Here is a 13964-nt window from a genome sequence, read left to right as displayed (position 1 = left end):
TCATAAATACACAACCATTGATCAAGATTTAAAGATCCTGCATTACGAACAGAGAGGTCCCTTACTTAATATACTAGAGAATATATATATGTAGATATCGACCAATATAACAATCCCGTCTATAACTTAAATGAAATCAACGAAAAGAAAAATATTTTATTGGAAACCTTTGTCCCGCTCATCTGCGAACAGTTCATTAATAAAAATAAAAGAGAGTTTCACTACCGACATTCTAGAACAAGACCCGCCCTTACATCAACACCCTCCTTCCGCGAATCACAACGTCCCTCCCTCTCTGCCCCTCCCCCTCCATTACCCCTCCCAACCACATCGACACAGATACACAGTAAGCCACACACAGGCTTAGTTGTCAATGTGACTTGAGACCGACAAGGTCATCTCCATTCAAGACGACAACGTTTAGTTACAAGTAAGTCATATGAGTTTTCTTTTCGTACATCATTTTTAACTTGTTCTTCATCCACTCATATATTCCTTTTTTCTCATTACACATGTTATACACGTTTTTATTCGTAGTATTGACGGTCTCACTACACTCCTTAGCATAGTGTTTTTATTTAACAGTCAGCAAGATCTATTAGACGAGAGGACTTTTTACCTCAATGTGTTTTTAACTCACTAATCATGATCGCTGTCACTTCACATTACGATTTTTAATTTGTTTGTATATTATGTAATCATTGTTATACTACTGAAGATGGCCTTGAAACATGTATAGACTTCGCTTCATCTAACAGATGACTTGACTTGTATTGATAGGAGGATTTTATAAATATTTTATTTAGTCTATCCATCTCTTTTTTTGGATTCTCTAATCTCACAACGATTCAAACTTCTAACATTCCACGCTCCGACTCTCGGAATGTTGGTATCCATCTTCCTGATGATTGCCCTCTGTTGTGTAGTCCCCACACGGAGATCCGAATGGGGGACTAGTTTACCTCTGGAATATTTTACCCGGGAGGAAGCCATCATCAGTACATCATACATACAGAGAGAGCTGTATGTCCTCGGGAGTTAGTTACGGCTGTAATTTCCTGTTGCTTTCAGCCGTGTAGCAGTATCACCTGTGTTGAGTGTTATTACAAGGCCATATCAGTCAATCATCTAGACTGCCGCCCTTGCAACTTCCGAAAGGCTGCTACTCCCCTTTCAATGAACCATTCGTTAGTCTGGTCTCTCAACAGATACCCATCCGATATGGTTGCACCTGCGGCTCAGCTATCTGCTTCAATGGGACACGCAAGCCTCCCCACCGCGGCAAGGTCGCATGGTTCACAGAGGAGGTGCTATTTCATACCTTACAAAATTATGAAAAGTGAGAGCGAAAGTTTAAGTTTATTTGATTACTTTATTATGATGAAAATTTAATGCAACTATCCAGCTGCCTTTCATGATAGTAAAGTGGAGGAAATGTCATTTCTTGGGCTTAGTCATCAACATCTGGAATAAGTTTCCAACCACAGGCTGAGTCTGCTTGGAACATAAGACTCTCCATTTTCTGTCCATCCACCACATGTCTTCTGTCATTGTTGCCCAGTTCCCTCCTCTTGCCTCGATGCTCTGCTTTACACCTTTCAACCTTCTGTCTCCCGGTCTTTCTCTAGATCTCCTTCCCTTAAACTCCATTTCTAATGTCTTTCTTGGTATCCTCTCTTCTCCCACTCCCTTCACATGTCCATAATACTGCAACCTTTCTTTTGCTATCTTTTCCTGTAAGGGTACCTCATTTAATATTTCCTAAACTCTTTATTTCTTACTCTGTCCATTCTCATTAAACCTACTATAAACACCTTTCAAACTGCTTGTATTCTTTTATCCTCCATCCCCCACATTTCTGATCTGTGTGCCAAAATTGGCACAAAATAAGTCTTGTAGATAATTCCTTTACTACTTTGTTGTACATCCCTGTTCTATATCAATCCTCCCACACTCTTAAAGAAACCATTCCCGGGCTGAGTGGCTCAGACAGGTGAGGTGCTGGCCTTCTGGCTCCAACTTGGCAGGTTCGATCCTGGTTCACTCCGATGGTATTTGAAAGTGCTCAAATATGTCAGCCTCGTCGGTAGATTTACTGGCACGTACACAAACTCCTATTGGACTAAATTGTGATTGGTGAACCTAGGTGGGGATAGGCGGACTCATGCATTGTGATTGGCTGCTCCAAGTTCAGGGTTTACCTTTATATAGAGTGCGAGGCAGCATTTTGTCGTCTTGTCTTGGTCTGGTCTTGTCTTGTCTTGTCTTGGCCTGGTCTGCCTTAGTCTATGTTGGCCTGTCTGATATTTTGCGTCGTGTGCGACGCCTCACTACCGGGATGGCCCACCTTCGGGTAAGCACTCTTGAATTCCACTCCGGCTAAAATGTCCGTAATGTTCGGTTGCTATTTCGTATAGGAGTCTGCCCTAGCCTAACCTAGATTCGCCAAATTATTTATTTATGACGCCTTAGCTTTTCAGCTGGGCTTGCCTGTTTGTTTTCGAGGCATTCCCATTTCTTGTTTCACTAAATATGTAGATTGTAATTTAATATATTTACATCAGGTCAGTCACAAAGGTCAGTGACATTTTAGAAAGGGTATTTACCCTAAAATGGCAGTGGGCAGGCCATGTTGCTCGGAGAACTGATGGTAGGTGGACAAAGCTTGTGCTTGAGTGGTGTCCGAAAGACCATCTCAGACCAAGGGGAAGACCACCGGACAGATGGGATAAAGACATCTGGAAGATTACTGGGATCAATTGGCAGAACATCGCTCAAGACCGTCCCAGATGGAGAGACCTCATGAAAACCTACCTTGCTTCGGACTTAAAGAGGCCACATCGTAAAAACGATTGAATATGGCTGATAGTGAAGTGATAGTGATAGTGACCTTGGGGTTTGCCTCTGGTAGTTCAGTGTCACTTGATGTATGCTAGAGTTTTGGAGAGTACGTTTACTTCACTGTAAATTGCATTGTACAACTGGATTTGTAACTAGATGTATAGTTGGTTTGAAATTTTGATCTTTTACGAAGGCATTATCAAAGAACCTCTGTTGTGTGTACCACAGAGCATATAGTTCGTAAGTTGCAAGTTGGCGGATTTTGTTCGGAATGTATTTGTAAAATCCATTTGTAAATAATATTTTTCAAATTTAAGGATCACGGTTGATTTATTTCCGAATCTGCAATCTAAGCCATGTCCATGCCCTCGGTAAGTCCTAGCTGGTTCCACCTTCCTGGTTTTTGGTCCACTAGTTGGCCCTACTGATATTTACGTATGTTTTTCGGCGGAGATCCGCGTAGTTCCAACTGATGTTCAACTGTGTGTGAAGTTTTTTTGGTACTGCGTAAAGGCACCTTCCCACCCCTTTATTGTGTTTAGTGCTTTGTTTGTGGAACCTTCCGAATCCAAGTGGGTGGCATTAGTGGTTTAACGTGCTGAATTATGTTGATTTATAGGCTGATTCGTGTACTTTGTGGCGTATTGAGGTGTATAGTGCCCCAGTTGATGTTATCTATCACACCTGTGCTCCCATTATAGAAAATTTTCACTAAATAAGTGTGCTGAATTTTTGCCAAGACGACAGCCATTTTGGTTTATATTGTTCGGCGTTGATTTATATGTCCAGTAGCTTTAAGTGTATACAGAGAAGCTACAGATAAACCGACATCTAGGCGGTAATTCCAACATATTACTAAGGTAGCCGCTTGTTATCATATAAGTGTTCTGTGTCCATTAATCATTCAACGGCTATGTTCTCATTATTTTTGTTTCTCTCTTCTAGCCATCTTTAACTCTCTTTAATCATCCCACTATAATACCTTCAATTCATGGTTTGCATTTACAAGACGACATAATTTACACATCCCTACTTTCTGATATACTACAGTTTCATAGTAATAATGTCTATGGGCCTAATCAATTATTTTCTTTGACAAATATAATCTGTAACTATATTATCGAGGTTATACATCCTGTACTATGGCTGCAAATGACACCAATAAGAGTACCACTGATAACAAAACACAATGTCAATTTTGCGGGCAAATTTATAAAGGCCTTAAGATACATATAAGTAAATCACACCCAGAACAATACAGAGCCTGCTTGTTGAATCCATCTATGACTACATCTAGCCAGTGTAAAATTCCACCTTCAGATCCTATTCCTATTTCTAGTAAAAATGATCAGTCAACAATGTTGGAAATAACCTCTGATCAAAGAGAGCAAAAAAATAAACCTTACCATGACGAACTGAGTAAATGGCTAGATATATTTCAGCATGAATTGAGTGATGCTGAATTCAGTGAACAAGTCACTAATTTTGTAAACTTCCTTGCCACAGCTACAGACCTACTGGCAGGTCCAAAGAGTCCAGTTACTACATATATTGAAGCTCATAAACGTGGCACTTACAAAAATAACAACCGACAGTATAAAACATCCAGTAACCCACAGAGATCCTCTAAGAATGATCGTGAACGTCGGAAGGCTAAATTTGAGTAAGAACTGACTCAATATGAATATTTTTACGAAGGAGGAAAGCAGTTAGAAAAATTTTAAGTGGCAAAAGAACTAATAATTTGAAACTAGAGAAAGATGTTGTTGAAGGATATTTTAGGAACAGATTTGAAACTCCTAATGATTGCATGAGAGACTCCTATATCGATTATACGAATGATACCTTACATGATACAATTTCAATATCTCAAGAGTTAGTTTTCTCTATTATCAAGAGCATAGCAGTTGACACTAGCCCAGGTCCAGATAAGGTTTTATTGAAATCTGTTTGTGATCCACTTGCTGCTAATATTTTAGCCCATATCATCAGAAGAATATTTGAAAGTGGGTTTATTCCTGAGGTTCTTAAGGCAGCGAGGACTGTTCTTATACATAAAGGCGGTGAAGAGAATGATCTGTCCAAATGGAGACCGATTAGTATTTGCTCCATTATTCGGCGCATATTAAGTAAGATCCTTGATAAAATTGTAAGGGAATACATCCCTTTGAACCAGTTCCAAAGAGGTTTTGTCATGACCCCTGGCTCTTTCATTAACGTGAATATTGTTGATGGCATTTTACGAACAGCTGTAATGAAAAAGATTTCAGGCTGCGTAGTATTCCTCGACATCAGCAAAGCGTTCGATAGTATTAGACACAATCACTTAAAGGTGACAATAGAGAACTCTATACTACCCAGATCCATTAAGAAGTTACTAGTCAACCTTCTCACACAAAAAACAACACAAGTTCAAACTGCTCGTGGTCATACAGATAAGATAAACATCAAATGTGGGTGATGCAAGGAGATCCCATTTCACCTTTCTTATTCAACTGGGGTATAAACCACATCCTTGATGAACTCACAGACATCAAAGTATCAGAAATGTATGGTTTTCAATTGAGTCCTAACACTGTACCTTTAACATCCCTATGCTTTGCCGACGATCTGGTGATCATAGCTAAAGACCAAGCAGCAGCTTCAATAGTCACTTCTGTCATAAATCTGCTTCAAGAAATAGGTTTGCATATAAATGCAGACAAATCAAATGCCATTATTATAGAAAATGGTAAACTTCATTCTGATGATATCGTGACAATCTCTGGAAACATTAGAAGTATAAATGATAGTGAAGAAATAAAATATTTAGGGGCAACTTTCAGACAGACTTTAGTCTTCAATGAACATCAGGTACTTGAAAAATTGAAAGCTAACTTAGATCAGATTACCAGGACTCGCTTACTCCAACCGCATCAAAAATTTACTGTAATAAATCAGTTTATTGGCCCTACACTGATATACCCCTTCCAGACTGTTTCGGTTGAGAAAATTCCCAAATCAAGAAGCGCACTTAAAGAAATTCTACAACTTCCGAGTGACACACCGACAAGTATGATCTATTCTAGCCACAAATATGAAGGGTTAGCACTAATGCGCGCTACTTGGGAAGCGTACCTTCAACAGCTGAACATCAATCTTAAGCTAGAAGCTGTGAATGATTCGCACGTAAATGCTGTTCGAAATTTCACAGCAATAAAAGCTCGCTGCCTATCTGAACTTCAACCCAATGAAGAGACATCAACGAAATCTGTTAGACAAGTGCACGATATACTTAGAACACGCGAATTTGAAGCTTGGTGTGCATATCCACAAAAAGGAAGAGGTGTTGAGTTATTTGCTCAAGTTCCTGCTGCTAATTCTTGGGTTACCAGAAGAGATGGTTTAACTTGTTCGGAATGGAGGGAAATGTTGAAGATGACCGCGATGGTTGCACCACTACGTACTCTGCGGGACGTTCTACCAGCACAGGCTACTGCAGACTCTGCAGTGAGTATGAAACCTTACCACATGTGCTGGGGAGATGCCCTCAAGGAGAACTGCTTAGGATCAAACGCCATAACATCATCAGAAACCTGATTGCTAATGCTCTTCGTCTCAAAAATCTAGAAGTGTACGAAGAAGTCCACTGCCTCGCTGAAGGAGGCAGCACTCGCAGGATTGATATTATAGCGATTTTATTTAAACCTAGGAATTTCATTTTTGTCCGTATTGAACTGAGAAAGGATGATAGGAAAACTTAAAATGGTCCACCTTTTCAATACAGAAATGTTATAGTTTATTTATAACATGTATTTGTACTTGGAACTAGTTTCAACGCTGATTTGCGTCGTCATCAGCCAAAATGTGGGAATAGGCAAACATTTAGGCATTTATATTACACAAGGCGTTACATTAAACAATACACATCTTACAAGGAGATAAAAACAGGGACAAGTATAGAAACAAATGAATCGTTGAGAAAACAAAAGTTATACATATTAAAAAAAAATAACCTTAACCACACATCTTGCAGTGCGAAAGTGTTCTTCTTGAATGATTCCTGAATATAAAACACACGTGCACACATTTCTGAAGAGCCAGCAGGCAGGACAAAGTGAAGTGAAACCTTAAGAGTTCTCATTTTTCTATGTTCTGACTAACTAATGAAGTCTCCCTTGAGTTCCTGATAAACATACACAACAGGAAATTAAACAATACACATCTTACAAGGAGATGAAAACAGGGAAAGTTATACATATTAAAAATAACCTTAACCACACATCTTGTAGTGCGAAAATATTCGTCTTGAATGATTCCTGAATACAAAACACACGCGCACACATTTCTGAAGAGCACGCAGGCAGGAAAAAGTAAAGTGAAACCTTAAGAGTTCTTCTGAGAAGAGTTCATCATTTTTTCTATGTTCCGACTAACTAATGAAGTCTCCCTTGAGTTCCTGATAAACATACACAACAGGAAATTCTCCTTCACTCTCAACAATAGCTATAAAGACCATGTTATAGTTTATTTATAACATGTATTTGTACTTGGAACTAGTTTCAACGCTGATTTGCGTCATCATCAGCCAAAATGTGGGAATAGCAATTGACAGACGGAGGAACGAAGCAGAAATTATTGATCCTACGGTACGCTTTGAATCTTCAGCCTCTCAGCCGACTGACGTAGACAATGAGAAAAAGGATATCTATAATCCAACCATCCTTTTCTTTCTTGAGTCGTATAACCTTAAAAAAATTACGGTGACTGGACTTTTCTTTGGCGCGAGGGAGCAATTCCCAAATCTTTCGTCACATGGTGACAAAAATATAACTAGCAAGAAGCCTACAAGATGAGATAGTCGTCTCACTCATCAAATACTCCATTTCGATTCGTCACCATTTATATGGAGTTCATGCCATTTAACATGGTTAATTGTAACCTATCAGTTTTTAAACATTAATCTTTTTATCTTCCCTCAAAATTGTTATTGTGAATTATTCTGTGTCTTATGGCAAATCTAGGGTGTCCTGGATCAGACTAAATAATAAATAATAAATATACTGTTTGTCCCACACTGGTGGGGTCACAGGTCTAGACTGTCATACATGTGTATCTGGCTCAGTTTTGCAGCCAGATGCCCTTTCTGTGGGGGTTGGTAAATTAATGTGACATGTTGTGTGAATATAAAGAGGAATGAGTTGGGACGAACGCAAACATCACATCTCTAAAATATGGGAATTAACTATTTTTGCTTTTCTTGTTATCAGACTCCTTGTTGGGTGGGGGTAATGAATCAGTGACCTCTATCTTCGTTCTTCTACCACTCTTCCCTGAACACTTCGGGGCCTATCTATGACATTTTACTCTACTGCTTTCTTTCCTTTCTGTATTTACTTCCTTGGTCTACCTCTAGGTCTTCTCTCTACCTTCCACTCCAACATTGCTCTTGGATTTCTTTTCTCTTCCATCCTTTTCACATGAAAAAACCACATCATTCTGGATCTTTCTACTGTATCCAGTAACTTCTCTGTTCCAAACCTAGCCCCTGGTCTAATTTTGTATATGGTTTTTCTTAATAAACTTTTTAGAAACTTAGTTTTCATTCCTTGAAATGTGTTTCCCCAATCGTTATAACCCATGTTTCTGCTCCATGTGTGAGAATGGGGAAACAGATATGTCTTATATAGAGTTTCTGGTACCTAGTAATTCTGTACAGACATCTTGAGCTCTGATAAATTTTTTGATTGTACCCTGTTGGAAATATGAGTTACAGTACCATCTTGTGACACTATACTTTCTGGGTATTTAAAATGCTTGAGTAACTCCCAATGTCTTTCCTTGGAATTAACGATACAAAGTTAAAATCTCCGACCTGACTGGGAATCAAATATGGGACCCTTTGAACTGAAGGGCAGTACACTGACAATTCATCCGAGATGCTGGGCATTGTTATAATCATCGTATTCAAAAGTTGATTAATTCTTATTTTGTACATTCTCATGATAATGAGGGCCTGAAGACTAGATGTTTATGAAACAACAAACTTATGGATTTTTAATGTACATATTTGACAAAGGCTCATTAATTGCTTTTTCTTTTGCAGATGAATATCCAGATTATGAATTTGATTTAGATGCATACCAAGATCAGAATGAAGATGAAATCATTTATGTAACTTCTCTGTTACTATTCCATTGTTGTTTGCGGAAAACAGATCATAGTATTATTCAGAAGATGAATGAACTCCCTGACGAAGTACAAATTGTAATTAAAATGTTCTTTGAAAGAGTTCTTCCTGAAGGCAACTGTATCACACAGAAAGTTCTGAAGGATGCTATATGTAAAGAAGGTAAGTTGTATGAGTATTTTATTTATTATATTCTTGTGATGAGTATTATTTCTTGATTAAAGTATTTTTCTATGCATTGTATTTATCTACAGGGTGTATAGAACTATACTGACAAAAAAATTGTGGGATGCTGTTCATGTTACGTTAAGAACGATGGTGCAATCAGATTGACGGAGAAAATCCTTCTTTTCGAGAAAATGAGGTTGCTTTGTTACTTCCAGGTGCACTATTCAAATTGACTAACTCTCCATATTTGCTATGACAGAGCACACGCTGTTGCTGTGCTTCGGAAGAGAAGGGGTGGGAGAGGAAGTGGGGTGTATGATGGAGACAGATAATTCTCCACACATACGCACAAGTTTCCTTGTTCGACTTGCACAGGATTGTCCTTTCCTCTTACAGGCAGTATCCACAGTTTGTTTATTAAACAGCTGTAACTGCACACACAGAACAAGAACACACTGTAATTAAGACAGACTTGTTGGTCAAGGATTTTACTAGATCGTTTCTCTCATCTGTTGGTCACAGTAACGTCGAAGATTCAACGCCCTATGATTGTATATGGAATTAAATACTGAACAAAGGAAACAATACGCTGAATGGTTTGATTACTGTAGACATTCAAGATGCCCCCCTCCTATTTTGATGAACAGTTCACAATGGTGTAGTAGTGACATTTAGACTCAGTTCAGAATCCGTGGTGTGTCATGAGCGACTTGGATAACGCCTGTATTCTTGGTACAAGGTCATGTTCTCTTTCTACTGAGTTCACATAGTAGTCGATATATGCAGAACGAACTGTACACTGCCCACTGGGGCTGGGAAACGACTAAGCGAAACGAACGAGAAACTTGTGCGCTTGCACAGAGCATTACCTCTGTCTGGGTCTCTGCATAGCAAATAAGAGTTTGTCAGTTTTGAATTGCCCTCCCGGAAGTAACAAAAAACTTTCTTTTCTCGAAAAGAAAAACTTTCTCCGCTAATCCGATTGCACCAGTGTTCTTAATATAACGCGAAGAGCATCTCCGGTTTTTTGTGTGGTGTTTTTTTTTTTTTTTTTGGTCGGTATAGTTCTGATACACCATGTAATGTAATATGTGAATCCTCTCCTGTGATTTTATATCTATTATGATTCACATCAATAAGTAGCAGTACAAAGATTTTACACTAGGTGCCTCTTGACGCATGTTTCTTCTTTTAGTCTGCCAAAGGATGTCTTTGTAAGTGCATGTACTGTATATCCGAAGATAAGTACATTTCTTTACACTGAGTTCTTGTGCTTTTGCAAATTTTAGAATGCCTGATGTTAAGGAGAAAAGAATCTGCATTAAATTTTGCTTCAGAATCAATGAAACTGCAGCTGAAACCCATTGAATAATAAAATAGACTTTTTGTGACCAAGCTTTAAGCCAAGCAAGAACATTTGAGTGGTTTAACTGTCTCAAAGTAGGCAAGGAATCTGTGAAGGATGATTAACATTTGATTTGACAGTCATCATACACAGCTCTCAAACTTATTGTAGAAGTGCGTGAAGATAAAAGGCAAACCATTCATGACATGTGAAACAACAGGTACTCTCATTGCATTTTGACAATTAGACCTCCACACATCTTGCTTATTGTGAAAGACTTCCGGACATAAAACGACATGGCCATCATTCCGCATGTTGTCGTTGCCGACCCTTTCCACTGCCACACTCAAATGATCTGGCTAGATCTGGCTACCTGCAATATTTACCTCTTCCCTAAAATTAATCTTTGGTTAAAGTGATCCTGGTGGAATCGCTAGATGTGCCGAACACACTGAAGCTGGAAAAATTGCTGAAGTGCTTCCAAAAATTCGAAAATTGTTGTATTCAAGCTGGGGTTACTTTGAAGATGATGATGGAAATTAGACGTTACTGTGAAGATTTGTTTCTATTGGGCTGCCTCTTAGATCACTAGAGTTTGCTCACAAAAACACAGTGATGATGCAATATAGCTGCCTGCACATGAAGTCCAACATTCCCTTTCACTTTGCCAGATGGCAGAGTAAACCAAAACTGTGTTGGGTGATCTACAGCTGAGTTTCAACCCCTCAAATCTGAAATTTAATCTGTAGCTGCTAATTTCCCAGGTGTAAGATAATGAAATTATTGGGACTACTTACCACAATCATTATCATTGTTTTTCAATAATATATGTGATGGGTGCAGTTTAGGGTTGTCCATAACCACCCACATTTGCAAAAAATATATAATTTTGTATTGGTTCCACATCTGGTACCTATTTAGTTCAGGCATATTTACAAAATAAGCAAGAAATATTTTCATTGGAAATGTGGGCAGTCTGAAAATGTTTAGGTGTAATTTCCAGGAAAGGCTGAATTTTAGAAAGCTTCTTATTCCCTGTATGTATATCCCATGTAGAATTGTCAACAAAATGTAAATATCTCACAATGAGTTCAAACCTGTCCCTTCCCATTGTTTGAGAGAATGCAGGGGCTTCAGAAAAGCCATCCCTGGTTAAATAGCTCTTCAGGGTGGGTTTCTTCATTATCATCATATTACTAGTTCCAAGAATGTTCGCTGCATATTTACTCAAAAATATAAGAGACTGATTTGTCATTCACTGCATTTGTAAGTGAAAAGTGCTTAGTGAGGGAATAAATCGTGAGGGAGCGTGTATTCATTGAAGCCTATAGGTTAAGAAGATCTTCAGTGTTTTAATTTTGTAGTTTCGTTCATTCATTTATTTAGCTTCCATAGACTGTACAATAACATATTTTGAAATATGCCAACAGTATAGGAGTTGTAGAGTGATTTCCTAATACTAACAATAATATATGCACAATAATGAACATTTTGAAAAAGAAAAAACAGAAAGACCAAATACCTCAATGTTAGGACAGTACATCTTAATCTTTTTAAATAATGAATAATGTTAGTAACCAAGACAAAATACAAATCTGTTGGTGTGGTGTTAATAATATGTACATAATCAACATGAAAATAACATATTTTTAAGGCTATATACTATATATTAAGAACATTTACAAGTTAATAAGTAATAGCATCATTATCAGCACTTCATCATGTATTCTTCTGTACTTGCTACTCAGCAAGAGATTTTTTTAAAGCTGTGGTGAATGAATGAACTGACGGGACTAACATCTTTAACCTTATTTGGAAGTGTATTATCTGATTCCAACAGTGTCTACATGTCTCAAGGCAATGAATTTACTCTTGTGCTCGATAAAAATATTAATAAAAAAAAATTAAAAATTATTATTTCTTGTTTGTGTCTGGTAATTGTCAAAATCTTTCTTAAGTGATCAATATTTTTTTTCATGTGTAGAATGCATTGATTGCATGATGTATATGCTTGGTACTGGGAGTATCCTTAGTTTCTTAAATAATGGTCTGCAATAATCTGACCTGTTATGTCTCAATATAATTCTGATAGCTCGTTTCTGTATTCAAAAAATAACATGATTTGATTTGTAGCAGCCCCAGAGACTGCTGATGACTGAATGGAAATATTCAAAATGTGCTATTCTAACATATTCTTCACTACAACTATTAGACAAAATCCTTCAGGCAAAACAAACGGAACTGAGACTCCCCTATTTTTTTAAGGTGGCAATCCCATCTTAATTTTTCATTTATGTGGACACCTAAAAATTTTGTGGTCAACGTACTTTCAATTGCATTTGCATTTAATATAAGGTTTTTTCATGGTAGTTAGATGCCTTGAATTCCGTGTATTGGGTCTTTTTAAGTTCAATATTAATTTGTTTTTCCTGAATCATGTTTCTAACCTAGACAGGACTGTATTTGCTGCAGTTTCTATAGACATAGGGTCAGGATTATTAATAATTAAGTTTGTATCATCAGCATACAGAACTGTAGTTTCCACTTGATTATTGTTAGGAAGATCATTCACAAAGATCAAGAAAAGAACAGGCCCTAAAATACTACCTGTGGAATACCTAAGTCTATATTTTTTTACTGAGAGTGATGTCTCATTATGCCCTTTACTGTTACAATGTGTAACTTCAACAAACTGGGATCGTTCATCCAGGTATGATATAAACCAGTCGTTAATAATTCCTCTAACTCCAGTCTGATATAATTTGTGCAACAATATTTCATGATCAACGGTACCATATGCCTTTGAAAGGTCAAGAAATACTGTAGTTCTATCACAGTTTTATCATTATTAAGAGCATTTACGACCAACTGTGTAAAATGTGATAAAGTAGACAAAGTACTTCCGCCAGCTCTGAACTCGTGTTGTGCATTATTTAACAAGTTATATTTGATTAAAAATATAGTAAGCCGATCTTTTATAGCACATTCAAATATTTTTGAAATTATAGCAAGTATTGATATTGGTCTGTAATTGTGTAAATCATGTAAGTTTCCACTTTTAAAGACTGGGATAACTTTAGCTATTTTTAGCAGATTAGGAAACTGACCACTAGATCATTGATAAGATAAGTTAAAGGCTGTACCAGATAAGGAGCACATTTTTTAATGAGTTTTGTGGGGATTTTCATCTACACCTGTGGAAGTTTTATTCTTCAAAGTTTATGATTTTAAGAACTTCCAATTCTGTTACTGGAGTTAATTGCATAGAGTTTTGCACAAAGGTTGGGAGTTCTGGTAATACTTCAGATTTATTTGCATTTGCAAGTTTGTATGGTAGCGATAGAAAGAAATCATTTATATAATTAGCCAAATGATGAGGGTCATTCATTTGTATTCCCTTATTTTTTTTATGGCAGCAACTTTATTAACAACTACATGTCT

The 13964-nt window shown here is 37.5% G+C and overlaps 1 protein-coding gene across 1 annotated transcript in view; it reads left to right on the top strand.

The window, feature by feature from the left end:
- LOC137500419 (uncharacterized) overlaps positions 1 to 13964 on the top strand; it is a 121058-nt gene that overhangs the window by 89722 nt on the left and 17372 nt on the right. The window contains exon 4 of the mRNA XM_068227283.1: positions 8927 to 9172. Within this exon, the coding sequence (XP_068083384.1) occupies positions 8927 to 9172 (246 nt within the window). The remainder of the gene's footprint in view (positions 1 to 8926; positions 9173 to 13964) is intronic.

Source organism: Anabrus simplex, chromosome 4 (assembly GCF_040414725.1).
Source record: "Anabrus simplex isolate iqAnaSimp1 chromosome 4, ASM4041472v1, whole genome shotgun sequence".
NCBI classification, from domain to species: Eukaryota; Metazoa; Arthropoda; class Insecta; order Orthoptera; family Tettigoniidae; genus Anabrus; species Anabrus simplex.
Note: the sequence above shows the minus strand (reverse complement) of the source record. Positions and strands in the feature narration are given on the sequence as shown.